This window comes from Lineus longissimus, chromosome 6 (genome assembly GCF_910592395.1).
Source record: "Lineus longissimus chromosome 6, tnLinLong1.2, whole genome shotgun sequence".
NCBI lineage: Eukaryota > Metazoa > Nemertea > Pilidiophora > Heteronemertea > Lineidae > Lineus > Lineus longissimus.
This window is the reverse complement of record NC_088313.1, coordinates 4681072-4708026: the sequence shown is the minus strand read 5'-3', so window position 1 is coordinate 4708026 and position 26955 is coordinate 4681072. Positions and strand designations below refer to the sequence as shown.

Here is a 26955-nt window from a genome sequence, read left to right as displayed (position 1 = left end):
AGTACCACCGATTACATTTATTTCATATGAAACGTAAGGCTGGAATAAATTCTTGCATCAATTTGATAAACTGGCTTCATGTTGTGTATTCCACATGCATTGTTCTGTATTCCACATACATTTATACACATCAATCCCAGTACATTTGAAACAGTGTATCCTCTTAGCTATCACTCTAAATTTCTCAACTTCTGCAGGCGATTTTACCAAACTTAAGACCCAAAAGGTACAATTTAAGGTTAAACTCAAATATGTTGTACAACATAGAATGTACTGGGCAGACAAATGAGATTTAAATTCCAATTTTTTGACTCACTTCGCTCTTCCGCCGCAGGCATCGCAAGATTTCCCCATCCAGCCCGGAGAGCAAACGCAAGTGTCATTGTTACACTCCCCATGAACACAATTTGAGGGACTACACAATCCAGCACTGTCTACTAATGTCAATAAACACACAAATAAAAAGAAATACGCAAAAAATAGGATCAAATGTGGTATTTTTCGGCGAAATTTAGACTTCATTTGGAATATCAACATAACATCGTCCGCCATGTTATTTGCGAATCAGTGTCGCCATCTCTAATAAGAATATGGAACTAACAGATCGGAAGGACAGAATCCTCTGTCTCCTCCAAACCTGTCGTCGCTCAATCCTGTTTGCCACAACCATGTCTGAACACATGTCTCCTTCAAATCTGTCGCCTTCAAATCGGTTCTTCCTCAATTGTGTCTCCTTCAATCTCGTCTCCTTCAAAGCGGTCTCCTTCCTGTCTCCATCAGAGATGTCCTTTCGCAATTTGAAGGAGACAGGATTGAGCGACGAAAAATTTTAAGACGACATATTTGGAGGGGACAGAATTGAGGAAAGGCAACTTTACAGTAGGCAGAATTATAGAACACAAGATTAAAAAGGAGCATATTTGAAGAAGACAGGTTTGAAGGTGACAGGAACTGGTGAAGAAAATGTGACACGATCGTAGCAAATTTCGATTTAAGAAGAAAACATTTGAAGAAGACAGAGGAAGGACAGATTTGAGGAAGATATGATTGTGGCAAACAGGAGTGAGCGACGACAGAATTGAAGAAGGAAGGACGGATAAAGAGGAAGACAGTTTTGAAGGAGGCAGGAACTGATGTAGGACAGGTTTGAAGAAGACAGGATTAGACAGATTTGCAGAGACTGGTTTGAAGGACAGAATTGAACAAGGACCGATTTGAAGGACAGAATGAGCAAGGACATTATTTGAAGGAGAGAATTGAGCAAGGACAGATTTGAAGGATAGAATTGAGCAAGGACAGATTTGAAGGACAGAATAGAGCAAGGACAGATGTGAAGGATAGAATTAAAAGATAGAATTGAGCAAGGACAGAATTAGGCAAGGACAGATTTGAAGGGAACAGAATTGAGCAAAGAAAGAATTGAAGGACCGATGAGCAAGGACAGATTTGAAGGATAGAATTGAAGGACAGATGATGATTTGACGGAGATGGGAATTGAGGAAGAATACTTTGAAGACAGAACTGAACAAGAAAGATTTGAAAAAGGCAAATTAATTGAAGCAGGAAGAAGAACCAGAACAAGAAAAGAATTGCTTGAGAAGTGCAGTAGAATTGATGTCAGAGGATGACTAAAAGCAGAACTGAAGAAGAAGAGGAAATAAGAAAGTGCAAGGAGTTGACCGTTTGATCTCTCAAATCCTAATCCCTTACGTTTCTCTTTTTGTTAGCAGACGATAGTCAACTACACTCTCATGCACGGAGTTGACAGTTAGTTACAACTTGCTCTCGACTGTGTATATGCTATCATCAACAATGTTATCAAGGAGAAAATATCACGTTAAGAGAGCAGCGTCTATGAGTAAAGCGGTGAGTCCTGAACATTACCGAGTTACAACGGACGATTTTAACCCTTTCCCTCCCGGTGATGCTCTGTACCAGTCATTTCAGTGTGACTATGGGAGCTCCACGTGTCCGAGGCGTTTCCAGAGCAGTTTCCATCGGAAGGACCCGAGCTCTGCCCGTACTAAGACTCTACCTTCAAGTTATACACCACCGCAGGATCAGGCCTCGGGCCCTAAGAAGAGCAGGGTGTCGAAGTCGAGGATTTTTGAGGGGGATCTCTTTGATCAGTTGAAGGAGAGCAGTGTGGACACGCCCTCTTTTCAGGACCAGTTCGATTCTGAGATTCAGGGTATCAAGAGTGGAACATCAAAGGAAAGGGAGGAGGAGAAGAGTTTTCAAGTTGGATGTTTAAGGGAATGTGGCATTGAGCAGAAATATAAGAGGGTGCCTGAGAGGGTTCAGAGGAAAGGTGACAAGGAGACAGGTCCAGTTAAAAGAATTGAGAAAGGAGAAGGGGAGACGGATCCTTTTCATAGGAGAGATGAAATAAAGGAGACTGGGCCTATTAAGGGGAAATGTGAAATAAAAGATCCTGATAATTTAGTTCATTGGGAAGGTGACACAAGGAAGACAGTTCCAGGTTGTTGGGAAGGTGACACAAGGAAGACAGTTCCAGTTCTGCAGCAAGGTGAAATAAAGGACAACAGTGAGATCCAGGGGGAAGTTAAAATAAGGAAGAATGGTTTGGAGCATGGGATATTTGAAGTAAGGGACAAATGTGAGGTTCAGCAGAAAAGTGAAAATAGGGAGACAGGTCACATTGAAGGTCTTTGGAAAAGTGAGATAAGTGAAATTGAGAGGGAAATAAGAATAGAGGATCGAAGTGATTCTGTGTTGGTTGGATCTGTAAGATATCAGGACGAAGTGCAAGTTAAACCAGATACTAGGAGGCTGCATCACACTGAAGAGGACTTTACTGTGGAGCAACAATTGAGGGCACTGCCAGAAGTTAGTGAAAAGGACCTGGATAATGCCACAATTACTGTTTCGCCCAAAAAACTGAGGTTTAGCCTACCGCCGAGCTTGGCTCCTACTGACTGCAAGACCACAGCCAAATCCCAGAGACCGCGTTCTGTAAGTCTTGGAGATGTTGAAAAAGTGAGCGAACTCCCGAAATTTGAAAGTAAGTTAAACATTCAGTTGCAGCCGGTCCATACAAGTATCTTCATGTACATAAACAAAGAACAGGAAAACGTGGTGAAAATTGGTGACAATGTTTGGCAAGCATACCCTTCTCGTCTTGGGGTCAATTCGACGAATCAACGGAAACGAATTTCAACAGTGTCGTGTGGGCCATTGACCATCTCCCCGCACTACGACAGAGAACCAAAGCGAAGGGTTAATTGTAAGCAAGGTAAAATAATTTACAACATATTGCTTAGGACACTAGCATCCGCTGCACATTTGCTTATTTTTGTCACAACCAAGTAGCAGCATTTGCTGTTGTCTCACAACCAAGTGGTAGCACACTTGCTATTTGTGTCACATGGCAGCACATTTGCTAATTGTGTCACAACCTAGTAGCAGCACACGCTGTTGTGTCACAATCAAGTGGCAGCACATTTGCTTATTGTGTCACAACCAACTGGCAGCACATTTGCTAATTGTGCCATAACCAAGTGGGAGCACACGCTGTTGTGTCACAACCAAGTGGCAGCACATTTGCTTATTGTGTCACAGCCTAGTAGCAGCACACGCTGTTGTGTCACAATCAAGTGGCAGCACATTTGCTTATTGTGTCACAACCAACTGGCAGCACATTTGCTAATTGTGCCATAACCAAGTGGGAGCACACGCTGTTGTGTCACAACCAAGTGGCAGCACATTTGCTTATTGTGTCACAACCTAGTAGCAGCACACGCTGCTGTGTCACAATCAAGTGGCAGCACATTTGCTTATTGTGTCACAACCAACTGGCAGCACATTTGCTAATTGTGTCATAACCAAGTGGCAGCACATGCTGTTGTGCCACAACCAAGTGGCAGCACATGCTGTTGTATCACAATCAAGTGGCAGCACATATGTCTATTGAGTGACAGTCAAATGCCATCATATTTGTTTGTATCACCATCAGGTGGCAACATTTTTTTCATTGTGTCACAATCAAGTGGCAGCCCATTATAGCTGATTCATCACATTGTAGCACATTTGCATATTGCCTCACAATCACATTGTGTCACATTTGCATATTGCCTCATAATCAGATTGTGTCACATTTGCTTATTTTCCTCACAATCACATTGTGTCACATTTGCATATTGCTTTATAATCACATTGTGTCACATTTGCTTATTGCCTCACTATCACATTGTGTCATATTTACATATTGCCTCATAATCAGATTGTGTCACATTTGCTTATTGCCTCACAATCACATTGTGTCACATTTGCATATTGCTTCATAATCAGATTGTGTCACATTTGCTTATTGCCTCACAATCACATTTTGTCACATTTGCATATTGCCTTACCATCACATTGTGTCACATTTGTTTATTGCCTCACAATCACATTGTGTCACATTTTCATATTGCCTCACAATCACATTGTGTCACATTTGCTTGTAGCCTCACTATCACATTTTAGCACATTTCCTTTTTGCCTCACAGTGACATTGCCCAAAAATATCATCAGACATGAAGCAAGTGTGCTGTAGCACATTAGTTCTTTACTATATTTACTAAATTGTGATTTGGCAGTTCCTGTACACATAGTGTCAGTAGAACCACCCTTTAGGGACACCACTGTTGGAAGGACAGTGATTTTGGTCCCTATAAAGGGGTGTTTTTATACATTTTGGTTATCAGGACATCTCCATATTGAGGAGAGTATTTATCAGTCCAAGGGTGTCCTAATAGAGTGTTTCAACTGCAACTGTATATGGTTGGATAGGGATCTTCTCAAAAAGTTAAGCTATGTTTAAGTATTTTGAGACGATCCCCCAAAAAACTTCGTGGTCATCACTGTCATCTTTTGGTTGATGAGCGTCCTTTTGAAACAAGAAGTCCATCCATCTTCATTTCAGAAAAAAAATAAGCAAAGAACACAGAGTCCTTGCTAATTTATTTGAGCGCCTGCAGTAATTTCAATAGAAATCTTTAAAGGTAAAACCCACACTTGACAACTCTAAGAGATGTGAACAGTTCAAAGGGTCGGCATGATGTTCAAATTGTTCAAGTGGGCAGGTATAAAGATCTTTTTATTGAATAATGACACTGGTCTACCAAAGGGTTCCACTAAAGTTTGTCATAGCTCCCTTTTCTCGGATGTTGTTAAGTTACATATGAAGGTGTAACATTTCTAGTACTAGGCCTAGGGGAAGCCCGTTGCAGTATTATTAGGATGTGTTGTGCAGCCACAGGCCCCTCTCCTTTCTAATATTCCAGTATTCCATCTGTAACCTGCTAATGCATATAAAACCATTCAATATCAACATTAAATCTATGTAGTCTATGTACTTTATTTATCTTATAGTATGTATTGTTGCTGAACTTTCACCTACTTGAAAAATTATCTTCAATTTCCATCATTGCCAATTGAGTTTATTATCAAAACTATGTAATATTTTTGAACTTTTTGTGAAAGTCTGTTAAAGGGACACTATAGGCAGCTGCTAGGAAAGCAAGATAAAGTTACACAATGTCGCCAATAGGGGTCTCTCCCACCTCGCAGTACGTCAAAACTATTCAGGCTTGTACAATGAATATATTAAGAGCTGAATCTAGCATGACCCAGTGCCCTTACATTAGTCACCCGAAGATGACCAATTTAACCCCACTGCTCCTGCCTATAGTCCCCCTTTAACCCTTTTTCTGAATGCGCCATCTTGTGCCGACATTGGATACCAATACTGAAATGCAGAGCTTAATTTTAACAGTCGAAACTGTCGAGATGTTTTGACACAAGTTTGCCATGATTGACCCAGTCAATCCACCGCCGTTTTCACTGTATGCGCCATCACACTTCCATGATCTTCTCTGAATCCATATCATCCTGAACTTCAGGGCAACACCAGGTGCCACTGACCAAGCTCATGTAACATGTGCGAGGGGAGGAGCATGCAACTAACCCTGATATTTTGAGGACGAATCCATATGGGAGACAAGAGTTTTGACAAAGATTACAAAAACTGAAAACAACTTACAATTGATGTTTTAAAAAATAGTCTCAAGATTTCACATTGGTAACAAATAACAGTAATTCACAGAAACATGAACCACAAAGGAGTTGCCACATTTATGCTAATCTAATTGTTCTGTCAATCAGAGGTATGGAATGCTGACCCCATTGAACCAGCAAGAAAACAAAACTACTTCACCCTCTTCCCTGTAATTATCAGATTGTACGATTGAGAATGACTGGGTTCAAGTAGCACATCACAAAGTAATTGCCTGAGATAGCTATGTTGGGAACTTACTGCAATAATATTGAAATGGTCTGGTATCGGAGTATGTTGAGAGTTTTTTTTGCCAACTCTACTGTTGTACAGTGGAGCCTCCCTTCGCGGACACCTCTCTAATAAGGACACTAGTCTTGGTCCGTAATTGGGTGATGCCATTCTATCTGACCTCCCTTATCAATACGTCTCACTGTTAAGTTCAGTGATTGTTGGTTCGAAAGTTTCCACGATCTTACAAAACTGTCCATGGGAACCACTCCCCAAGGACGAATTTTCTGTAACAAATTCTGAAACAGAAAAGTGATCCCTTAACACAAGTTCTCAGAACTTGGTTGGCCGTTGTATTTCTCTAATAATGTAGGATGTGCCAAAGTTAATTCTATGGCTCTTTGCATACTGAGTTTCTTCCTTGGTATTCATCCTTCAGGGCCCGGCGTAAATGTTTGAAATCTTGTAATTATGGAAATTAGATTTTGGAAATGGCATAATTACAAAGACATATTTAGGGGCACAATGGTGTTATATAGACGCATTGAAAGTACATGTACATGTATTTTGGTATATTTGTACATGTACATGTATTTTGGTATATTTGTACAGTAGAACCTCTCTATTAAGCACACCATCGGGAATGACAAGTGCTGTCCTTAATAGGGAGGTGTCCTGATTAGAGAGGTCAAATTGAATGGAAACAACCAATTTGGGACCAAAACTAATGTCCTTAATAGAGAGGTGTCTGCTAACAGAGGTTCCACTAGTACTGTATTATGCTTTTGGCATTTGGGGGATATCATTTCATGCCAGGATGAATCTCAACACAACAGTGTATTTTCAGGGCAAAATAGCTCGATATGGATGAATGATGCGATTTCATTTCTCACGACAAGAACAGATGAAATATTTCATCTCAAATCGCAAAATGCATCACATCCAACATATTGGGGTTAACCTTGGCTCTACTTGAAATACAATGGAACCTACTTTAGCGAAAACCTCTCTATTAAGGACACTAGTTTTTGTCCCAAATTGGTGCTTTCCTTTCATTTTGACCTCTTTTATCAGGACACTTCTTTACTAAGGACAGCACATGTCAGTCCGAGGGCGTAGAGGTTCTACTGTATTTGCGCTATTTGCGGTAATTTCATTCTTACTGGTTTGCATAAAAAAATACAGGAGGCAGCACTATACAAATCCAACCCACTCGATCCGTGTTTTTGTCAGGTTGATTATACATCAACGTTGCATTCCTGATACAAGTTGTATGAATGAATTATAGTAAGAATTATAGTGATATTTCGTCGTAAAGTATCGAGATTATTACATGCGCATAAAGAAATAGCTGGAAATGATGTGTGCAGTTTTCACAAATTTTGGCGCGTTTACTGGGAAAAACCGTTATAATGTTTGTGTCACATTATTGTTGACGGCAGTGGGGACACATGCCACTAGTCAGTAATTGGCTGATATTGGTCACCAGAGAAGTGGTTGGGAATTGGGATCTGTGGTTCTTTGGTTCGTGATTGGCTGGTGGCCCGTCTGGTGTCCTAGCTTTGTGACCTTTAATCCAGATTGACCTGGTCGAGTTGTATACATTTTATGAATGAGGCGGGTAAAAATGTAACAAGGGCATTAAAAATGTGCACAGTCATTCTTAAAGCCCTACGCAGTTCGTTGAAAATTTGAAATTTGTAAATGAATTTGTAAATTTCAAATTGCGTAAGCACGTACATGTACATGTAGTAAATATGAATTTTAAATTTGCCATTGTGTAGATAGTTGATACAAATACTATAAATACTAAAATACCAAGTTATAGCAAGTCATGCACATAATAACTGCTCTACGGTATTGTGTATAACTGCTTTTCTATTTTTCTGGACCACGAGAAATAACAAATGGCGTGAACCTTAAACTCATTTCGGTGTTATGATAATGACAATGTAAAATTAATGACAACTTTTTCCAATTATTTTGCAAATGAGAAGTGTTATGTTTGTCTTGTGCAATCTGTTTTAAAGGGGGACTATAGGCAGGAGGAGAGGGGCTAATTTGGCCATCTTCAGGGTGACTAATATACACAGTAAGGGCCCTTGGTCATGTCAGATTCGGCACTAAATATATTCCTCTTGCAAGAATGAATCATTTCCACCTACTGTGAGATGTGAGAGACCCCTATTGGCGGCTTTGTGTAACTTTATCTTGCCTGCCTCCCTTTAAAGGGTGTATACGCCATTTGTTCACACTCTGGTGGTCGTTTCCATGAAAATGATGCACACCATTGCAGTGCTGGCACCAGAGAAAACTTGCAATTTTTGGCAGATTCACAGTGTCATTGAAACAATACACCAACCTAGTATTATCATAATGATATAATAAACCCAGAGCTTTTACCGTAAATAAACATGCAGTGATCGGGAAAATTGATACACGCACCAATTATTCACAGATTACGCAAGAATATGCATGCATGTCGTCTCGTATTTGAAATAGGAAATAGATATACAGTAGAACCTCCTTTAGCAGACACCTCTCTATTAAGGACACCTACTCTAATAAGGACACTAGTTTTGGTCCCCAATTGGGTCTTCCATTCAATTTGACCTCTCTAATCAAGACACCTCTCTATTATGTACAGCACTTGTCAGTCCTGTGGGTGTCCTTAAAGGGAACTGGAACCGCCAAGCCAGTTCGTATGACCTCGTTTTCATTTCCCGCGTATCGGGTGATCAGAACGAGGCATGAATGAAAAAAGGCGCCTAGCTGTCAATCATTGAGTGATGTCACTACTATGGAATTTACTACGAAAACTCATGAATGAAAGATCGCATGACTCACGTGATTCTCACATGATTCTCAATAATAACAAATTGAACTGCGCATGCTCGGGCACTGGGGGCGGAGCTACAAATCTGAACTCGAATAGGAAGTTGGAAGTTTGACTTTCTCGGGCGGTGAAAGTCGAAAAGTTGAATAAATCGCTCGGCGGTTCCAGTTCCCTTTAATATAGAGGTTCTACTGTAGTTGGACCAACACAGAATATATCTAAATGAAAGGCGTACCTCTATAAAGAGTTACAATGCAACTAACTTGGCTGTTTTGCACAGCCTATTAAACCTTAAAGGGGTACACCGTTCGCAATTACTTGTGGTCCAGGTAAATAGAAATCCACTAATACACAATGCCGTAGTGCAGTTATTATGAATACAAATTTGTTGAAACTTGGTATTCATAGTATTTGTATATCAGTCTACACAACGGCAATGTTGAAATTTATTTTTTACCTATTTCCGCAGGTGGACATTTTAAAAATTCTATTACAAATTCAAAATTTTAATAAAAAGCATATTACCAATAGAAAATCATGTATACAGGCATGTTTGACTTAATATCCATGCATAAGATGCATAACATTATATATGTTACCATGTGATTGTGATGATAATTAGATCATACCGGTACTTGGAATTCAAAACATCTGAGTGATAACATATGATGGCTGCTGCAGGGAGGTTGAAAAAACAATGTCATTTGTTAAACGTCTGTTGCAGTGAACCCAAAAAGCAATATAGGCAGTGGAACTGCTCTGTCGAGGACAACCTTGAGACTAACCAGGCTCGAGGAAAGATAAGATAGTGTATTAAATGGAAACAACCAACTGGGTCCAGAAAAATGGTCCTTAATTAATTGAGAGGGTGTCCTTAAGGGGTACACCGTTCGTGATTACTTGTGGTCCAGTTAAATAGAAATCCACTATACACAATGCCGTAGTGCAGTTATTATGTGTACAAATGTGTTGAAACTTGGTATTCATAGTATTTATATATCAGTCTAGACAACGGTAATGTTGAAATCGATATTCAGTAAGTATTTCCGCAATTGGACATTTTAAAATTCAATTCCAAATTCAAAATTTTAATGAACAGCATATTACCAATAGAAAATCATGTATACAGGCATGTTTGACTTAATATCCATGCATAAGATGCATAACATTATATATGTTACCATGTGATTGTGATGATAATTAGATCATACCGGTACTTGGAATTCAAAACATCTGAGTGATAACATATGATGGCTGCTGCAGGGAGGTTGAAAAAACAATGCCATTTGTTAAACGTCTGTTGCAGTGAACCCAAAAAGCAATATAGGCAGTGGAACTGCTCTGTCGAGGACAACCTTGAGACTAGCCAGGCTCGAGGAAAGATAAGATAGTGTATTAAATGGAAACAACCAATTGGGTCCAGGAAAATGGTCCTTAATTAATTGAGAGGGTGTCCTTAAGGGCTACACCGTTCGTGATTACTTGTGGTCCAGTTAAATAGAAATCCACCAATACACAATGCCGTGGTGCAGTTATTGTGAATACAGATTTGTTTAAACTTGGTATTCATAGTATTTGTGCAGTTGAACCTACTTTAGCGGACACCTCTCTAATCAGGACAACCTCTCTATTTAATAAGGACACTAGTTTTGGTCCTAAATTGGTAGTTTCTATTCAATTTGACCTCTCTAATCAGGACAACTCTCTATTAAGGACAGCACTTGCCAGTCCCGAAGGTGTCCTTAATAGAGAGGTTCTGCTGTATATCTGTCTACAGAAAGACGATGCTGAAATTTATATTTGGTATGTATTTATGTAATTGAAAATTTTCATATTCAATTACAAATTCAACATTTTTATGAACAGCCTCAACCTTTAATAGACAATGTCTTAAGGGACATTCCCCTGTATTGGGTTCATCGGACTTCTGACCTGTTTTTGGCCAGGTTTTACACCTCATGCGAAGGATGCTGTTTTGGGTTTAGCGTGTTGCTTGAAGGAAAGCAAACCAAAAACCACCTAAAGAGGATGATAGAATCAGTTAGCGAAGCCATCCTTTAAACATTCATGTCAAAACTTGAACTCTGGACCACGCATAGTAAGGGTTGAGTATCAGTGTGCTGTGTCTTATGTCATGATGCAGTACATAGGCCTACAATCTCAACTTGGAAAAAATTCGGATAGGCCTGCTCCTGCCAGATAAAAATGTGATATTTTCGTAACCTAATATCTTTGATTAATGCGAACTAATTTATGATACAAATATATTTTCTTAGTGTGCCAAGTGAAATTGTAATGACGGTTTGATCTTAAGCATGTGTTGAAGATCAGTCTGGCTTGGGACCTCAAAACGGGATAACGTTCATTGTTTTCTATTGTTCTCTTGAGGAGTATATAAAGCATGGATGTTCTTGTCATTGACAATGGTGAGTTATTGAATTTTGATATTAATCTAATAAATCACTTCATTAGTTTGAGAAGATTTTATGAAAAATGGGGTATTTGTTGAATTTTTGTCTTCGTGAAATGTGAAGTTTTGGTAAAATGAAACTCGAGTAACATAATGTCTCATTGAGAATAACACTTTATATATATATATATTACCAACAATCCACCAAAAATCCACCAATGAAATTGACATCATGTCCTTAATAGGCCTATACATTTTTTATCAGGTCTTTGATCATGATTTTTTGTCACCTTTGTAGGGTGTGGTGTATCCGAAACCCAGTTTAGTCCTATAAAAAGGAACTTGGTAATTCATAACCAGATGCATGTGTGTACATAATGTATATGTCTAATGTTCAACCCTGTGGTTTGAAAATCTTTAGAACCTTTCAGCCTACTGTACTGTTTCTTTCACATTATCAAAGGGACATTGTATAGGCCTAGTAAAGGGTAGTGGGTGGGGCATTAGAGTACAGCTGACTCATTCTGCCTTGGTTTATTTGGACTTGTGTATATATTCTCACTTTGTCTCTGAAGGGAAAACACATGGTGTCCAGCCTATACAATGTTGTAAGCGCTTTCAACCAGTGCCTTGACAACAAAGACTGCATGCTTGCATCTTTCAAGCAGTTTAGACATCTGTACTTGTCTTTTTTTGTGTTTGGAATATCAATGGTAAGGTTTAATTTAAGGAAGTGACTATTTGGCAAGCCCGGCTTACCAAACAGCGACTTTTTCTTGTCCTGAATGGAGAGCCGAACTCATTAATATTAAAGTAAAGTCTCCAGCTCGCCAAACAGGGTAGATTTTTACCTGTTAGGCAAGCCCGGCTGGCCGAACAGGGTGGCTTTTTAGTGCTGTCTGGCAAGCGGCTCTCCAAACAGGACAAAAAAAGATGCCTGTTCGGCGAGCGGCTTGCCAAATAGACCCGGCCTTAATTTAAACCTGGTTGGGTCAACATCTCTCCTCACTGATACAGGCTCTTTTAGGGAGATTAGACAGCATTTGTACCAAGGCTGAAGTTGGCTCCGTGTCATTGTAGCCAGTAGGCCTTTGTGAAGAAGACGAATCAAGAGCCCCAAAAAATCAAATGCGCACACTCAGAACACGTCAGAACACCTAAGTATTTTAAAACCGACTTCCGACAATGCCATAAGCCAAGGTGACCCTTTGTTCTTAGTGAAACACATGACTGGTCAGTGCCCAAACAAACTTCTTCGAAAAGGTCGATTCCTAACTTTGGAGAGAATTAATTGACATTTTTAGTTTTAGGATGGAGACACAATTTTGATGATGGCCCAGACTTGCAGCACCATGTTGTGGTAACCTATTTAGGGACAAATTAGTCCCTGGATGCTGGGGTGACTCATTGGCACAGAATATATTTCCGGTTAAGACCCATATTTTGGGTGTAACTTCTCAATTTTCACCAGGGAAACTTTCCTCTATCCCAAATCCTGATTGTCATTTTTGGGCATTCATAAGGCATCCAGAAAAATACCACTGCCTCCTAGTTGACAAAGTATTGTCAAACCATTTAAAGTCTCAACAACAACACTGTATGTGGTTGAAGGAGTGGACAAAGCCAAACATTAAATGACTTCATTTGCAGCCCTTCCTCCTTAACAACATCACAATATTAGCTCAATACAAGTTTGAGTTACACCGACCACCATCCCAATGACGCCTTATCTTGCCCTCCTGCCATTTTGATTCGTGATGGAATGTTTCATGCCAGAAAAGGTCATAATCTTACACATAGAGGCAATACATGTTTTCTATCAAATTCAGATCAAGTTCAGGTGCAAGGATTCAGCAGTTCATTGTATATGTTACATGTGACTCGCCATACTATGTACTGGGATTTTTTACAAAGTTAAACTGAAATAAATTCAAAGGTCTATGATAATATTGTTTCGAACTAACTTTGCCGGAAGCTGTTGTACATTGAATGTGAGCTACCATGTTTCATTCCATGTTATATTCGAGTGGATATATTGTGTTCAGGACTTTTTGGCAAAGTTATACTGAAAGGAACTTGTATGAGTTGATATCAAGTCTTAGTTCCTTGCCAGAAGCTTTGTACAAGTATATCAAAAGGAGCTACTGTGTTTCGTAGAATGTGAATTTTTGAGATGCTTAATGAGGCATGTTTTATATCAAGCTATGATATATTTGTAACCTTTGTTCTTGATTTTCTTACAGGTCAAGTTGGCGTGGTGCATGACAGAGCCAGTGGTGAAGACGATGAAAAGATAAAAACAGTAGAGACTGCGACAAAAACTGCAGAGAAAGACGCAACTGTAGAGATTGAGATAACAACAAGAGAAGAAGACGCGAAGACACTAACTCTTGAAGAGGTTGTGACAGATTGTTCCAACGGTGAGACAATTGTGACAGCGGAGACGATTGTCAGTGCTGATGGTTGTGACGAAGAGACCATTGTGACAACCAAACAGATGGTGACTGAATGGGACGGCGACGAAAAGATTGTGACGACGGAGAAAATCGTTGGGGATGATGGGAATGAGTGCGAGACGAGGACTGAAACGGTTGTGAAGATAGACAGCACTGAAGACAAAGACACTGAGAAGGTTGTGACAAAGATTGATCGCACGACGAGCAAGATTATCGTGGAGGTGGATGCTGTGAATAAATCCACATCGCCGAGGAAGGATAATTTGAATGATAGTATTGACCGGGAAGAGCAGAAAAGGGAGGCGTTTCGATATTTTGAAAAGTTGGGCAGAGAGGCATCTCTTGAGGGTTTGAAATTGAGAAGTACACCAGATAAATCTGCTGTTGTTAAGGAGGACAAGATAGTTCCTTCAAAGGCCCAGAGGCCAAAGTCAGGGGTTTCAAATTTGTTTACCGGTACGAGGGACGTCTTCACTGGATTACGTAAAGTCTCACCAAGTCATAAATCGCAGACTTTGGACGCCAAAAAGATGAATCGTTATGATGTTAAATCGACTGGGGACATTAGCCATCCCCGGCATATGGAGGATATGACATATGCGGACAGTGATCCATCACTGCGTGTCACTTTAACTGGTATGACAGCTGGGGATTGGCGGTACAGTCCTACGGGGTCATCCTCCACCGATACCAGTTTGTACGGTGCACGGTCACCGCGCTCACCAATCAGAACAAACGGCTCGTTTAATCCGTCTAGTGTGTTGCGACGACCGTCTCCAAACTCGTCAAACGTCAGCTTGGAAATCCACAATGCTATCGACACCTTGGACAGTGCAATAGCCCTCAGTAGTCAAAGTTCAGTCGATTCGGGGCTAAGTTCAGACCCAGCTCGCCAACATGGACATTTTGTTGTCGTGGCCATCGATTTCGGAACAACCTATAGCGGATACGCGTTCAGTTTTACAAGGGATCCGTCAAGTGTTCACATGATGCGTAAATGGGAAGGTGGCGACCCTGGTGTGATAAATCAGAAGACACCAACGACGCTTCTTCTTTCGCCCGACGAAAGGTTCCACTCGTTTGGATTTTCTGCCCGGGATCATTTCCATGACCTTGACCCCCAGGAGGCAAAGAAATGGTTGTATTTTGAGAAGTTCAAGATGCTCCTCCACCACAACCCGGTGAGTAGATTCTCTTCACAAAGTGCCCCGCAAACAGGCAATTTTTATCACCGCAACTGGCAATAATCATTACTGTTGATGCATGGAGAGATAAGATTTCTTGTCTGTTGGTAAAAGTGGTCATTGCTGGATTTGACATTTGTTGCAGGTTGGGATGACCCCGCAGACAACCAATTTTTGTAGGATGCAATAATTATCACACTTTGCTGAGATAAAAAGTGCCTGTCTGTGCTTTTAATGGGTAAATGACCTCATTCTAATTCTTCATTTAGTTCTAAGAGAAACAATGATGTTGTTCTAATCTAAAATAAACAGAACATTAACCAGGTTTTTGGTATTCCTTGGAAAACTACATATTGGTTGCTTTAAGTGCAAAAAGTTGTTGCAATACTAATGAGGAACCGGCGTTAAGATAACTGCCAGTGGCGGCGCCACAATCGATCGTACCTTCTGACGCCATGACGTCATTTTCTGGTCTGTTGACGTTGCATGAGGTCAATCACGGGAAACCATTGCGTACATTTTTGCACAGCATTTCAACAACAGAAAACGTGCCCAATAACTAGCATCGCGCATATTTTCCGCAAAATTATCTTAAAGAAACTGATAGCTCAATAGATTTAAAACAGGAAGATGCAAACGTCGCCGAAATCGGTCGAAAATAAGCGATCGTTTTCGGGCTCAGAAATAACATGATAATGCATTGGAAATGGAGAGTTTTGGTATGATCGATTGCATCGCCACGCGGCGGATAAATCGCGCCGGTTCCTCATTAAGTGCATGACAGCAACTTGTTGGACAACCACTTTATACTATGCCGATAAAGTTGGCAAGCCCAACCACTCTAGTTTGGAACTGTAGAACCCTATGTGCAGTGGCCATACAGACAGTTGGTCAAAATATTCTTTACTCTCAATCATATGTCAATGCATGGATTCCCTGAGATTGTTCCATTCTAAATCTGGATCTCGGAAGCACCCTATAGTCACTTGAAGATGGCCAAATTAGCCCCTCTCCTCCTGCCTATTGTCCCTCTTTAAAGCTGAGATTTTCCCTATTAAGTTTAGTACGACATTATATGGTCATTGCTGATCATGATAGTGTCTTCGGATCATACTCTAGCTGACAGACGATTGCTTTATGTACATTTCAATTTCTCCTTCAACTCTCATATATGCACCTCCGTTTTCAGGCAGGGATAGCTAACCCTTAATGGCAGATAGCTATCTGCCATTAAGATTGTCAGTTTATCCTTCAGCTTGCTGGCAGTGATGTAATCCTAAGTCATACATTTGGTGACTATTAAATGACTGAATGCATTGGCTATTTTATTCAAACATTGCAGCTCAAGATGAGTTTGCATACCAAAGGGCAAAGCAATCTATTTTTGCAAAGTATACCATTTCTACATGATATCATCATTGGTAGGAATTGGAATTCCACCAATGTGATCTGGACCTGATAATGTCAGACAAAGGGCGAGGTTATATCTTGACTTTCTAACAATGATATCTGGGTTGATATGGTGAAAGAAACTGTATCAGTACATCCTTGAGTGTTGGAAGAGATAAGCATCCTATACTTATTGTGCATTTCCTCAATGTAGTGTTTTAACACTTTGATTGTTGTTAACCCTTTCATTCTGTGATTTTGGATTTGCGATACCATAAAATCAATCAGAGGCTGGAGTGCGAATCACTTCTGCTGCATCTTGTTATGGGGGATGGGGGGGGGGGGGGGGCATAGTACTCCATCAATTGTGGATTGGGGACATGTCATACATCAGCCATTGTGTAGTGCTAATTTTGTCTTCAAGTAATAGCCTTGTTGAAAAAAACCTTCTAAATAATGATAATATGTTAAGTGTTATACATGTACAGTGGAACCTCCCTTAGCGGACACCTCTCTGTTAAGGACAACCTCTCTATTATGGAAACTATTTTTGGTCCCAAATTGATACTTTCCATTCAATTTAACCTCTCTAATCAGGACACCTCTCTATTAAGGACATCATTTGTCAGTCCCGAAGGTGTCCATAATAGAGAGGTTCTACTGCATGTTGTAATGAGAGAGGGAATGGTCTTCTTTGGGATGCTGTTGGGCTGAAATATTGTCAGGATTGGGATGAATACCATTATTTCAGCAGGATTCAGGAAAAGCAATTCATTATACAGTGGAACCTCCCTTAGCAGACACCTCCCTATTAAGGGCAACCTCTCTATTAAGGACACTAGTTTTGGTCCCAAATTGGTTGTTTTCATTCAATTTGACCTCTCTAATCAGGACACCTCTCTATTAAGGACAGCACTTGTCAGTCCCGAGGGTGTCCTTAATAGAGAGGTTCTTCTGTATTTTGATAGGGCTTAATTTCATATCGGTGCCTTTATTGTAACGAGACGTTGAATCACCAGGCGCCCCCTCTCCCACCTCTCATAAAATAATCTGACTCAGACAATAGTTGTGTAACTTATTTTCCAGGAATTGAATGAAAAAACCATGATTCCCGCGAGCAATGGAAAGGAGGTCCCAGCCGTGAATGTCTTTGCCCATTCCTTGATGTTCTTCAAGGAGCACGCTCTCCAGGAACTGAGCGACCAGTCGACGATTAAGATACTTAACGAGGACGTGCGATGGGTGATCACAGTGCCAGCAATCTGGAAGCAACCAGCCAAACAGTTCATGAGGCAGGCTGCCTATAAGGTATTGAAACAACTAATTCTTTGCATAGTTATGGAAAGAATTAGTTGCTGATCATGATAGTGTCTTCGGATCATACTCTAGCTGACAGACGATTGCTTTTATGTACATTTCAATTTCTCCTTTGACTCTCATATATGCACCTCCGTTTTCAGGCAGGGATAGCGAACCCTGAATTCCCCGACCAGATCCTCATTGCCCTGGAACCGGAGGCTGCCTCCATTTACTGCCGCAGACTACGCATGTATCAACTTGTACCGGAGGCCCCTGTGAAGCGCCCTCTATCGCCAAGAAAAGATAACCAGGAGCCGATGAATATGGACTTTGTTTGTGAGGAGTTGCGACAAGGTAGTTTTTCGTTCAATACTGCAGGCACAATGGATGTCAGGCCTGTCTCCACTAGGGCATTTTCCTGCCCTGTGATCCCTGTTGCAGTATTGAAAATGACTGGCTGGTGCATTTCACATCTTTTGATGAGACTTTCACTTCCTACCAATTTGAATTGTCAAGTACTACTGGGGCTGAGCATAGTTTCAAGCAGCGGTAGAGTCCCTAGTGGAATCAGGCCTTAACACTCTAAAATGTTCTCTCCTAATACTCTCTTTCTCTGAGTTGGACAATTTAGGCAGCCTATCAACGTGCATGGGAAGGGTATATCAACTCCTACTTGTAAAAAATGTAAATTTTCTGCTTTCTTGTCATCTTAGACCCTGATCCTGAACTATTTATAATATCTTAACCACCCCGCAATCAGTCATTATCATCATTGTGGCATTTGAAACGATGTTTGAATCTTTGCAAGTCTGTCAGAGTACTATTTTATTCTATCAAAGAATCATTCATTCTATGAAAGAATGGTGTCATTTTATGAAAGAATGGTGTCATTCTATGAAAGAATCTTGCCATTCCGTCAAAGAATGGTGTCATTCGATCAAAGAATCATTCATTCTATCAAAGAATGGTGTCATTCTATCGAAGAATCATTCATTCTATGAAAGAATGGTGTCATTCTATCAAAGAATCTTGCCACTCTATGAAAAAATGGTGTCATTCTATGAAAGAGTGGTGTCATTCTATCAAAGAATCATTCATTCTATCAAAGAATGGTGTCACTCTATCAAAGAATCATTCATTCTATTAAAGAATGGTGTCATTCTATCAAAGAATCATTCATTCTATTAAAGAATGGTGTCATTCTATGAAAGAATCTGCCATTCTATCAAAGAATGGTGTCATTCTATCAAAGAATCATTCGTTCTATTTAAGAATGGTGCCATTCTGTCAAAGAATGGTGTCATTCTATCAAAGAATGGTGTCATTCTATCAAAGAATCAGTCAATCTCTGAAAGAATGGTGTCATTCTATCAATGAATGGTGTCACTCTATCAAAGAATGGTGTCATTCTATCAAATAATCTGTCTTCTATCAAAGAGTTTTGTTATTCTAATGAAGAATCTTGTCATCCATTTGACTCATTCTATCAAAGATCCTAATCTTGCTTTATTCTTGCCAATAGAAGTACATGTATGACCAAATTGTATATTGCTTATACCAACTGATATGCGACTGATATCTATTCAGATGTTTTGAAATGTCCATGCATTTTCTTACTAAACATGCCTTTCTGTTATATCATAGCTCTGCTTCACCAGTCCTTTCTCAAGCTTAATTACCATATCTGTCCTGGTTTGGGCTATTTTCAGATCTAACCCACTATGCCAAATATGATATAAGCAAAATACAGGGAGAACGGGTAGAAAATATTGTTCGAGGTTTGTAAAGATTTTTGAGTGCTTCTTATCCTTTATCCTCATTTTCATTATGCATGTCTTCCTCTCACCTTGACCCCCATGCACTATTTTAAGCCATTCTACGGGCTGGCTGGCCTGAAACTCCTGGAATCAGTGTAGGCGGGACCTCGTCCATTAAACAGTCACTCAATCAATCAATCAATCAATCAATCTCGTCTCCAAGTAACATTTAGATTGCCTCACATACATATATGCACTTATTTTACTCGAGAACCGAGGCAATTCTCATCTGTTATGATATCAATAGAATCACTTTTCACACCAGACAAAGGATAGAAGGGTGATGTCAAAAACACATTACTTAAATACTGTGTTTTTGGTGATATCCAGACCTAGATCCCCTTACTATGCACATTAGCAAGAAGAATTAATAAAATTATCAATTCTTGATATTGCCATAATTCATTTTTGAGAAGTAATACACAGTGGGAATGGTGATCGGGGACTGCCGAGTCATGATTAAGCATCTCCTCAGGTGATTTTTCATGACCTAAACTTGTAATTTCTGAAAGTTGACACTTAATTTCCATAGTATAAAGTTTGAAAATGGAAATGGAGGATTGCTTTATATAGCCTTGTGATTGGTGCGGACGTCCCCATCAAGATAAGCAATGTATGTTTGGCGTAGTTAGTTGACGAATGGGTGGCATGACACAGTTGCGACACTAACATGTACAGTAGAACCTCTCTACTAAGGACACCCTCGGGACTGACAAGTGCTGTCCTTAATAGAGAGGTGTCCTGATTAGAGAGGTTAGATTGAATGGAAACACCCAATTTGGGACCAAAACTAGTGTCCTTAATAGAGAGGTGTCCGCTCAGGGAGGTTCTACTGTATGCTGAGAGAACAAATAATTAGGTCTATTGGTTCAGAATTTGTTTCAAATAGTTAACATAAGTTTTTTGTAACTTTCAGGCACCTGTTACATGGTTGTCGATTGTGGTGGAGGAACAGTGGATATCACTGTGCATCAGCTGGATGAGAGTGCCGGAAAGCTTCGAGAACTCCACAAAGCTACAGGAGGACCACATGGATCTGTTGGTAAGATATCTCCATCATTTCTGAACCAGCAGTGGAAGTGTTTAGGGATAGCTAAGGGGCAATACTACCCCACCCCCTCCCAGCCCTCCCAACCCAACCACCACCATCTCAGCTTTGGTTAATTATTTGACCAAGCAGCAGTGGACAGGTTCATCTCAACCCTGGTGCATTGCTGTCAGACATGAGAAGAAGGCATTATAGGAACCTCTTAAATTTCATCATTTTCCTAGTGGGTTTTAGTTTCATAGTATCCAGTGTCTTAGGTCTTAGGTCTTAGTTTTCTAGACACCCGATATCAGTTATGAAATTGTCATGGGGAGCTTCAAAGCCTAGTGGTTAACACTGCTGGCTACCACGCAACAGGGCCTGGGTTCGATCCCGGGGAGAACCCAGGATTGTCTTTCTGGATGAACCGGTGAGGCTTGTTCAAGAAAATAAAATTCCTGGCTCTTCACAGTCCTTCGAATGAGACTTAAAACCAAGGTTATACTGGTGTCTATGCCAGGGCAGGTTAAAGACCCCACCAAGTGAAAAACATGAGTAGCTTGCATGGACTCAACCTCTCACCAAAGTCGGATTCACTTAAGGCTAAAAAACCCAATTGGCGCATAACCGTAGTGTCACGCATAAACGCTCATCCCACCTTGGAGGAGGAATACTCCCTGGAGAAAATCACCTTCAAGCGCAGGACGAATGCTGAAGAAGAAGAAGAAATTGTTGTAAACAGTGCTGAGATTTGAACCTACGACTTCTCGCTCACAAGGCCAGCGTTCTATCAAAAGTCTTGCCTAAATCACAACAAAATAAGTGTCTGCATTTTAAAGGCCTGTACCATTTGTTAAAAATCTAAAACTTGCAATTGAATCCGAAAATACCTAATTCTGTTATATGGGGGGGGGGGGGGGAGATGTGTAATAACCACCACCTCCTTTAATTATCGTTGATACAGTCCTTATCCAATTGACATCCACCATACGTGCCGACTTGCATGCCAATGACACCAATGACACCAATGCTTATATCTCTGTGTTTCACGTATATTACGCTCGACCTACGCGCTGGGATGTTACTTGTGATTTGGACTGTTATACTGAATCTAAATTTCTACATTGCCGTTGGGTTGACAGAAATGAAATACTATGTCTACCAAGTTTCAACAAATTTGCATGGATGATAGCAGCACAGTGGCATTGCTAAAACTGCATTTCTAATTTTTGAATACGAAAGGCATTCCCCTTTAGTGCTGATTCTTCAAACTTAATATACATGAACACACCTCTCTATCTAATGCAGGGGTTGACCAAGAGTTTGAGAGACTTCTCATCAGGATATTCGGTCAAGATTTCGTTGATCAGTTCAAGTGCAAGCGTCCCGCTGGATTCGTGGACCTGATGATTGCTTTCGAGTCCCGCAAGAGAGCTGCCAGCCCATTCAAAGAGAATCCTCTAAACGTATCGCTTCCATTTTCCTTCATTGATTACTACAAGAAGTCGAAGGTTTGTAAATGATTTTTTGTCCTGGATTTTGTTTTCTCGAGTTCAGGTTAAAGTGACTATAATACATTGGAACATAAAAAGGCCTACAGAGGTGTTAACAAACAGGCAAACTTGATCTACGATCTGGGACATCCGTGAATGGGGGGGGGGGGGGGGGGAAAGACGTGTATTAACCACCACCTTCTTTAATTATCGTTGATACAGTCCTAATCACAATTGACATCCCCCATACGTGCCAACTTGCATGCCAATTACACCAGTGACGTGCTCATATCTCTGTTTCACGTATATATTACGCTCAACCTACGCGCTGGGATGTTACTTGTGATTTGGACTGTACACCTTATTCCACAATGAGTTTACTTTGATATTTTAACTTTAAAGGTCTACGCTGTTCGTTAAAAAATTTGAATATATAATTGAATTTTAAAATGTCCTATTGCGGAAATACATACTAAATATAAATTTCAACATTGCCGTTGTGTAGACTGATATACAGATACTATGAATACCAAGTTTAAACAAATTTGTATTCAAAATAACTGCACTACGGCATTGTGTATTAGTGGATTTCTACTTAACTGGACCACAAGTAATTACGAACAGTATACCCCTTTAATCATTTTCCAATCTGTCTTCAAACGAAACAAACCTATCACTGCCCTAACCTCCCCCATCATCTAACAAATGCACTGACAGGCCTACTTGGCCTGTTTCAGGCTCTCACCCAGACACTGAGACGGATGCTTCCACATTCACAGGGTTGTCCCGTTGACGTCGCCGTCCGACGCTACAACGAGAAGTATAACGACAAGGACGTGCGTTGGTCATCGCAGGGGATGCTGCGTTTGAACCCAGAGACGATGCGGCGACTGTTTCAGCCAACGCTTGAGAAGATTATGGAAGCCGTCGGACGAGTCCTTAATCACCCCGACGCTAAAGGTACATCCTGCAGACTTTGTAATGTTCAACCCTAAAGGCCTACGCCGTTTGTTAAAAATGTTGAATTTGTAATTGAATTTGAAAATGTCCAATTGCGGAAATACGTACCAGATATAAATTTCAGCATTGCCGTTGTGTAGACTGATATACAAATACTATGAATACCAAGTTTAAACAAATTTGTATTCACAATAACTGCACTACGGCATTGTGTATTAGTGGATTTCTATTTGACTGGACCACAAGTAATTACGAACGGTATACATTTTTGCTTCCCCAAATGTTGTGCTAAAGGCATATTATGCACATACTCCGGCACAGATCCAGGGGAGGGGGTGAACAAGACCCCCCCCCCATTATTCATGAAAATCGTTGAAATTTACCATGAGATTTTGGAACACACGAGGAATTTGTATCTTACTCCAGATTTGACATGAACTTTTCTACATTTCTTTAGGTACGCAGTATGTGTTCCTGGTGGGAGGTTTTGCAGAATCCCCAATTTTACAGCACGCCCTGAGGAAAGAGTTTGGCCACATTGTGAAGCTGATTATTCCCCAAGACATGGGCCTAACAATCCTGAAAGGTCAGTTTAATTTAATTTTGATAACGGTTTTCTATAACATGCCTGATTGACAAATCTGAACAGGACACATAAAATTTTTTCATTCAAAAATTTTGAAATTGAACTTGAAATTGAAAATGAAAATATTCAATTGTTTAAATAGTTTATGATTATGAATTTCAACAACTGGTAAGCTGTGGTGTAGACGTTATATAAACATGTAAAAACACTATAAATGCAAAATTTCAGCGAATTTGCATTCACGATAACTGCTCTGCGGAAATGTTAATTTGTATTTACCAGAGACTCACGAAAATACAATGGACATGAACAGCAGCTGGAGACCTTATTTTTGTTGAAGTTTTGTTAGAAAGGCTTTTGATCAGCAGATTCTGATTGTAGCCATTTTGTATCAGGAAACAATTCTTCGGACAATTCCACAAATTCTCAAAATAGTCCTCAGGTGGGATTTGAAAAGAAACATCAGAATTCTACGTAGATTTTCTGCCTTTAATCTTCAGGTGCAGTACTCTTTGGACTTGACCCAACCATCGTAAGCCTCCGCAAATCTCGCCTGACCTATGGTGTCGGTGTGCTAAATCGTTACAACAACAAAAAGCACCCAAAGGAAAAACTCGTTAAGCGAGACAAAGTCGAATGGTGCACAGACATCTTTGATAAGTTTGTCTGCGTGAATCAAGCAATCGCGCTCGGAGACACAGTCCTACGTAGCTACACGCCAGCAAAATCGGGTCAGAAGCAAAGCGTCATCAACATCTATTGCACCGATCGAGAGAACGCGGAATTCATCACGGATCGTGGCGTCAAGATTTGCGGAACGCTCATCTTAGATTTGACGGACACTCAGTATCAGACGCTCCCGAAGCGGAGGGAAATCCAAGCGAGAATGCTGTTTGGCGACACCGAGATCAAAGTTAGCGCACTAGACGTCGCCACTGGTCGGTGCGTCAAAGCTGCCATTGACTTCTTGAATAAATAATGAAGAAATGGACAATGGCCATGTTTGGGTTTCCAACCTTAACCTCTTGAATCCCGGTGACCGACCAGTCGGTCTCCGTGATATTTTCATTCCCTTGAGCTGGGACGCTAGTTTATTGCTTGTTTTAGCATGTTTGATGTACAGTAGGGTCAGTTAGAGCATACCTGGGTAGATGGCGCCTCGGTACCAGACTCTGGCGGTTGTTTGCGGGCGCTATACATCGTGAAAGTCAGACCCAATTTCGCAACCACGTGACCACCCTGGGATCCCGGGATTTTCAAGTTTTGGGATTCAAGAGGTTAATACTGGTTGGAGTGGATTCTGGTTATTGGCACTTTGTATACAAATATATATCATTACTTTAAGCACTCATTGTTTTGTACTGGTTATTGATTTTGCAATTTACAGGATTAAGATTTAAGGGGAGACTATCGGCAGGAGTTAATTTGGTTATACAGTAGAATCTCTCTATTAAGGACACCCTTGGGACTGACAAATGCTGTCCTGAATTGAGAGGTGTCCTGATTACAGGGGTTCATTTCAATGGAAACAATCACTTTGGGACCAAATGCACTGTCCTTGATAGAGAGGTGTCCGCGAAGGGAGGTTCCACTGTATTAGGTTACACGATGTCACTGGCTGGTGTCTCAATACCTAAACAGAATGCACTGACACGCTTTACCACAATGCCAAACCAGACCAAGTATCCTAACTACGCATATCAGTCACCTAGAGACCGCCTACCTGACTTCTCTGTCCTCACCTATAGTCTCCCTTTTAAGTATGTACCCATGTAGAAACTTTGCATTCGACCAATGAATACAGACAATATTATGTTACTCATACATGTATGTGCTTTTGTACTAACTCCTTATTAAAGGCCGACGCCGTTCGTTAAAAATTTTGAATTTGTAATTGAATTTTAAAATGTCCAATTGTGAAAATACATACTAAATATAAATTTCAACTTTGCTGTTGTGTAAACCGATATAGAATTACTATAAATACCAAACTTACATTCACAATAACTGCACTACGGCATTGTGTATTAGTGGATTTCTATTTAAAGGGACCACAAGTAATTACGAACGGCATACCCCTTTAAGGTCTATGCATATTGTTTTGGTATGAGGCCACTTTGGTCCAATGGCCGGACTCTCAGCTAGTGGTCAAGAGGCTGATTGTCCAAACCACACAGTCAGCATGAGACACAGGCAGGTCTTTAAGTTTAACAGTGCCTTTCCAAACCAAGATTGCTCTGGTTGTGGTACTGATTTAGCAGCTCATCTGAGGTCCACGATACATGTAGGTTTCAGGACGTAAAGTGTGATGTCAGGATGATAGTCTCAACTGTAGTTCGTAAAAGACACGCCCAAACTTTTTAAAGAACGAGACGAAAAAAACCAAGCTGAAGTTTTTGTAAATAGTCATTTACTGTCAATGCAAGATATAAAAGCTGTTTATTAAGGCTTTTGAGATTTGTAAATGTGGATTACACATAAGATTATATTACACAAATGTGCTTTTTTGGTATATTCTCTGTATTGACGTGTTCTGCTTCTTTTACTTTATATCTGCTGTCGGCACCCCTGGAGAATCAATTCCCCAAATTGCCGAGCATCTGGGGAATTCATTCTCCAGGGTGAAGAACGTCTCGAAAGAGACCAGGCAGAGTTTTTTGTAAATAGTCATTCAAGCTGTTTATGAAGGCTATTGAGGTTTGTAAATGTGGATTACACATCTGAACATATAACATAAATGTGCTTTTTTTGGTATATTTTCTATACATATTGACATACATTGTATCCGCTGGGGGTAAAGGAGTGTTCAAAAAGAATTTGCAAATCGGAGAGGCAAATGTCGTCCGCAAACGACCAATTTTAATCACGACAACCTGCGACATAGCTGTGCCAACGTGAAGAGTGATTCCGATTTAACCAGTTGATGGTCACTTTCCAATCAGAATCGTCATGTTGGGTACATTGGAGTTGCGGCAGACACAAGCTGCAGGTAACCGCGGCGCAGCTCCAAAATCCTAAGAGGAGCTTAGAAGAAATTTAAAATGAAATCCATTCATGTTCTATAATTTGGGAAAAAGATATTTAGCTTCAACTCAACTTAGATTGCCCCTTCATTATCCATGTGTATAGTCCTTTCACCAAAATACTTTTAATACTCTGGTTATCATATCTTGTTATACATGTACTAATAAAGCTTCTATAATAAAACA

At 40.3% G+C, this 26955-nt stretch overlaps 2 protein-coding genes across 5 annotated transcripts in view; one reads left to right on the top strand and one right to left on the bottom strand.

Annotated features, from left to right (window-relative positions):
• Positions 1 to 554, bottom strand: part of LOC135488935 (attractin-like protein 1) — a 116948-nt gene extending 116394 nt beyond the window's left edge. For all 3 annotated transcript variants that reach the window (XR_010447080.1, XM_064773908.1, XM_064773909.1), the window contains exon 1: positions 317 to 554. Coding sequence is in view for 2 of the 3 variants with exons in the window: in XM_064773908.1 (XP_064629978.1) it covers positions 317 to 552 (236 nt within the window). In the remaining variant the exon portion in view is untranslated. The remainder of the gene's footprint in view (positions 1 to 316) is intronic.
• A 2535-nt stretch (positions 555 to 3089) lies between these two features.
• Positions 3090 to 26955, top strand: LOC135488974 (heat shock 70 kDa protein 12A-like). Of its 2 annotated transcripts, none has more exons than XM_064774006.1 (10): positions 3090 to 3256; positions 13779 to 15172; positions 17651 to 17872; positions 18025 to 18217; positions 19573 to 19641; positions 20597 to 20722; positions 22016 to 22218; positions 22980 to 23160; positions 23618 to 23746; positions 24247 to 26955. In XM_064774006.1, exons 2-10 carry the CDS (start codon positions 14033 to 14035, stop codon positions 24723 to 24725), a joined length of 2742 nt encoding a protein of 913 aa, XP_064630076.1. In that variant the 5' UTR covers positions 3090 to 3256; positions 13779 to 14032; the 3' UTR covers positions 24726 to 26955. The 2 variants fall into 2 exon arrangements, with proteins under 2 accessions (XP_064630076.1, XP_064630074.1); XM_064774004.1 differs by lacking the exon at positions 3090 to 3256 and adding an exon at positions 11466 to 11551.